The sequence below is a fragment of the Agrilus planipennis genome, unplaced genomic scaffold (genome assembly GCF_000699045.2).
Source record: "Agrilus planipennis isolate EAB-ADULT unplaced genomic scaffold, Apla_2.0 scaffold60, whole genome shotgun sequence".
Taxonomy (NCBI): Eukaryota; Metazoa; Arthropoda; class Insecta; order Coleoptera; family Buprestidae; genus Agrilus; species Agrilus planipennis.
Window position 1 is genome coordinate 46598 of NW_020438877.1, and position 4609 is coordinate 51206.

Here is a 4609-nt window from a genome sequence, read left to right on the forward strand (position 1 = left end):
TTAACGAGGTTGTCCATTTCACCCTCTTGATACGAGTGTGATGACCATCTTACACCCCTTTTCATTGCTGTCATGAGAACAGACAATTCGCCCCTTACAATAAAAATTCCATTGCCTGGCAAAACCATTTTTTTTGTTTAATTTTTAAAAAATATTAGTTTTTTATTCCATTGAAAAATATGATAGCACAGAAACGTATTTCCAATACTCGTGTCACACTAAATGTCAAACATGTATGTCAACATTATTGGTCAACATCGTCAACATTTTTCTTTGTTTTCTCTTTATTGCATTGTCAAATGCTGATCTATGGTATGCTTATGCCAAATGCAAATGTTTATCAAATGTTTTTTGTGATCTATTAGTTGATGTTTCTGATCCATAGAAATAGAAATAACGTTATCTGTTTATGGCTATATGGTATATGACCGTTATAGAGTATGGACATTCCTGGACATTTTTTGACATTATAGATTTTTGACACTATTTGAAATGTGAGCGATGAATTAAAACATTATAAATAAAATTAATTAAAAGTGCTAGGCTCACCTAACAACTTTTATTTTTATAATATACATATCAAATTTCATATATTTTAAAAAGTAGGTATAAATAGTGAACATTTCGACAAATTGTAGGGGTTGAGCTTAAATTCAAGACGAAGTGCTTTGTGGTATGTGGTAATAGTAATTTATAAATAAGAAGACATATTTATTAGATATACTAAATGCAAAAGTATTTCATGAATGTGTTTCAAATAGTTTCACTATGGATGACAGTAAAACAGAGACAATAAATAAACAAAGACGTTGCAAAAGTGAAATCGTGAGACAGGCTGTTTTTGCTTATCTGGAAAAAAGGAACTATCCAATTGAGAATCACGAGAAGTTAACTTTACAAGAATTTGAATTGAAGAAATTAGTACAGTGTGAAGTGAGTCGTCCTAATTCTATACTTTATACGTGCTTTAACAGTGATCCTGTTATTGATCAAACTTTTATGAAATTTGTGAACTGGTTAAAAGAGTTTCCTAAAAATCATGAAGATAATAGTGATTTGAACTCACTAGTTGGTCCCATTTTTTGTCATTTATATTTTGAAATTTTACGTGGAGGTCATACTGAACGAGCATCAAATTTCTTCACAAATCACTTGCACTTGATTGATAAGCAGATCACTAATCAAGTAGTTCTCGAATTAATCAATGCAATTGGCAGTAACTCTGGAGAATTACATCATTTAAAGGAAACTTTTCAGTCACATAAAATTTCCGTATCTTTATCAAGAGAATCTGTTAATTTATTAAAACAATTTTTATCTGAATCTGCACATATAGTTTTATTGCAAATACTACAAAGTTATATACATATAACTGAATTGGAAAAGCAAAAAACAGATGTTGAATTTGTAAATGATACATTGACCAGTAATCATTATAGAACAAAAGAAAAACATCAAAATACTATTAGCAATTTACAAAAAGCAATTTCAGTATTGAAAGATGATCAAATGCCTATATATGTAACACATCTACAAAATGTTAAAGATGATGTAACATGTGGATTATTAAAAAGAGAATTTGGTACTGCTCTCTTTTGTTATAATAATAAAATAGTTGTCAGATCTTTGATTACTTTGAAACAATTACCTGGAACAACCAATTTAGAAGATGTTGTACTTTTAGGTCATAACAAACAAATATATGAACTTTCATTTGTTAATCAATTAAAATTTGTTTTGTCAGCATCTGAAGATAAGACAATTCGTTTGTTTGATTTAAATGATTACACCCAAAAAAAAGTATATAGAGGTCATGAATATCCCGTCTATTGTGTGGACTCTTGTTCAAATGCAAATTATTTTATATCTGGCTCTTATGATCATACAGCTAGACTTTGGGTGATTGATCGAAAAGATTCATTAAGAGTGTTTGCTGGCCATACACAAGCAGTAACTTGTGTAGGTACACATCCAAATTGTGCATATTTTGCTACAGGATCTGCAGACAAGAATCTTCGTCTTTGGACGCTAGAAGACAATATGCCTGTAAGACTATTTTTAGGTTCCAAAGGAACAATTTATTCTACGATTTTCAACAATAATGGAGAATATTTGATTAGTGCTAGTGACGATAAAAAGGTCAGAGTGTGGGATCTTGTAGCTGGCAAAGAATTATTAGAATTAGACACTAACTGTGATCTTGTTTCACACCTTTTATTATCTAACGATGATAAGATATTGATAACTGGTACAAATGATGGTATAATAAAGTATTGGAATTTTGAAGAAATTATTAAAAATGAAAAGAGTGATAATGTTAGAGAACCAATAAGTCAATTTTCTGTGAATGCAAATCTTGTGAATGTTGAACACTGTTTTGATACATTTGGGTTTCTTACTTATCAAAGTGTAAGCTAATAGAGATATGTTGTTAAGAGACTAAAAATACTTTCTATGTATTGACCTTATAAGAAATGTACATTGTCTAAAAANCTACTTCGATTTAAATTTTGAAAATGTGTACAAAAGCATTATTGAATATGCTCCCCTCAACTGAAATAACGAGATCTATGTACTTCCGGTTATACCGGTTCTTGTAATCAATTTCGTTATTTTAAGTGGAACGCCCCGTATATTATAACGGTTTTCAATTCTAGTTACGAAGGTCTATCTAAAACCTTCATAATGTTTTTCTACTTCTAAAATTTATCGTTTTCGAGATATTAATTAAAAAAAAAAAAAAAAAGTAGCACGCAGTAGAAAGCGAAAAAGCAATCCTATTTTAAAGTAAGAAAACTGAAGCAACAATATTGTCAGAAGATATACCTATACTTGAAAATGCCAATTTTCTACTTCAACGGCAGATAAAACTCCCCTTACATCGCGTCCATCATTCATGTAAGGTAGTGGAACTCGCGCATCATCGTTTAACGAGTCCTTTATTGTATAAGGAATATTGTTGCACTTCAATAAACTTTTGTTTTTTACTTTTTTATTATTAGTAATTGAAAAAAACTGTAGAGAATAGGGAACTTGTGCCATAGAGAAACATCAAAAGAGCATGGTTTAATTTTGACTATCTACTTAGGTTAGTAGAAAGTGCATTTACTATGTAGATTATAAAATTTCGTAATTCAGTATCTACTTCATGAAAAACATTCCATTTTCTTTAATATAACAGTACGCGAATATTAATGAAAAGTCTAATTTTAATAGTAACATTACAATTATTAAACTTTTCACAATAACAAATGTACGGTCCAGTTAACATGTTTACACTAAATTGTTTAACGTTCACTAACGATAGGTGTCGTCTCAAATTTTTTATTTCCCAATATTATTCAATTATTTTTCTTTTTTTGGGAAATACTAAAACACATTTACTTATCTAAACGTTTTCGATACGATGAATAATAATAATAATAATACAATAACGCCAATGTTTTTGAAAAAAAAGTTAATTTTTTTGAAAAAATGAAAAAAATACTTTTCTCAAGACATATTTTTTTGCAACAACCTGAAAATCAAATTACTCTTTTAATAGATACGTACTTGATAGCATTGTAAATTTCGTCAAGCATGTTCTGATCAAAATCTAAACCACCATTGACGCCTTTTAGATTCTTCTTAAATTCCTCACAAGTCATTGGATTATTTTGCCTTTTAACATTATTATTGTGTTGATCCACATTTAACATTATAACTGCATAAGCCAATGTAAATGCAGCGTCTGCATTTACAAATGGTTCTCCATTACATTTCTACAAAAAATATAGTCCTTATTAATGAATTAATCGATTTAGGAAAGAAATTGACATACATGCCAATGATCAGCAAAATGTTCAAGAACGAGGGAAATAAGAGGCGCTTCTCCAGGTAATCGAAACGTTTCTAAATACATCCGCAATGCGTCGTCTATTCTAATACTGGTAAAATCGAACATCTTTACATAAGCTTCAAGTATTTGTAGATTATTTCTGTTACTTATGTACTCTCCAATTTTAACCTTATCGAGAGCCGGGTTTTCTCGTAAAAAGGTTACAATTTCTTGCGAATCAAACTTAGCACTTAAAACACCATGCTCTTGAAAAAATTGTAAGCCCTTCTTCGGTTTGTGGTTAAAGTATTCATTGCCTTGAGGTAACCACTACAAACACGTTATAAGACATCATTATTGTAAGGTCTTCAGCCCAAAGATATAGTAAATACACAATTAAAAATTAAGATGTAAATTATTTATTAAAATTACTAAATGTTCATTAAACAATCATAAGGTAGTATTTTATTTTTGAAGTGAAACTTCTCTACGCACGGTAGGGTAAATTCATTTCATGCGAGTTGCTATGTAACGAAATCATGTAACGGATGTCCTCCCATCTACTCGGCCACGTAGTCGAGTTCGTAGTGGGGATCGCTTGAGCCGTGAGGGAGCTTCAAGGCAACATTCGTTACAGGCAACTCTGGCATGTATAGTGTAGCCCTAACAAAATGAATTAATGTATTTGTATGTGTTTGTGTATGTGTGCCTACACTCTACAGTCGAAACGACGCCACTGACGCCAATTCCTTAACCCCTATCCCGGTATGTTTGTATGTTTGACATTATCTC

At 30.7% G+C, this 4609-nt stretch overlaps 2 protein-coding genes across 2 annotated transcripts in view; one reads left to right on the forward strand and one right to left on the reverse strand.

The window, feature by feature from the left end:
- LOC108741862 (TAF5-like RNA polymerase II p300/CBP-associated factor-associated factor 65 kDa subunit 5L) overlaps positions 1-2480 on the forward strand; it is a 12025-nt gene extending 9545 nt beyond the window's left edge. The window contains exons 2-3 of the mRNA XM_025981418.1: positions 9-673; positions 762-2480. Coding sequence (XP_025837203.1) covers positions 769-2418 — 1650 coding nt within the window. The 5' untranslated portion in view covers positions 9-673; positions 762-768 and the 3' untranslated portion in view covers positions 2419-2480. The remainder of the gene's footprint in view (positions 1-8; positions 674-761) is intronic.
- Positions 2481-3427: 947 nt separating this feature from the next.
- Positions 3428-4152, reverse strand: LOC112906716 (Golgi-specific brefeldin A-resistance guanine nucleotide exchange factor 1-like). The gene is made up of 2 exons (XM_025981420.1): positions 3821-4152; positions 3428-3761 (listed from the first exon to the last, which is right to left on the reverse strand). Exons 1-2 carry the CDS (start codon positions 3941-3943, stop codon positions 3525-3527), a joined length of 360 nt encoding a protein of 119 aa, XP_025837205.1. The 5' UTR covers positions 3944-4152; the 3' UTR covers positions 3428-3524.
- Between the last annotated feature and the right edge of the window lie 457 nt (positions 4153-4609).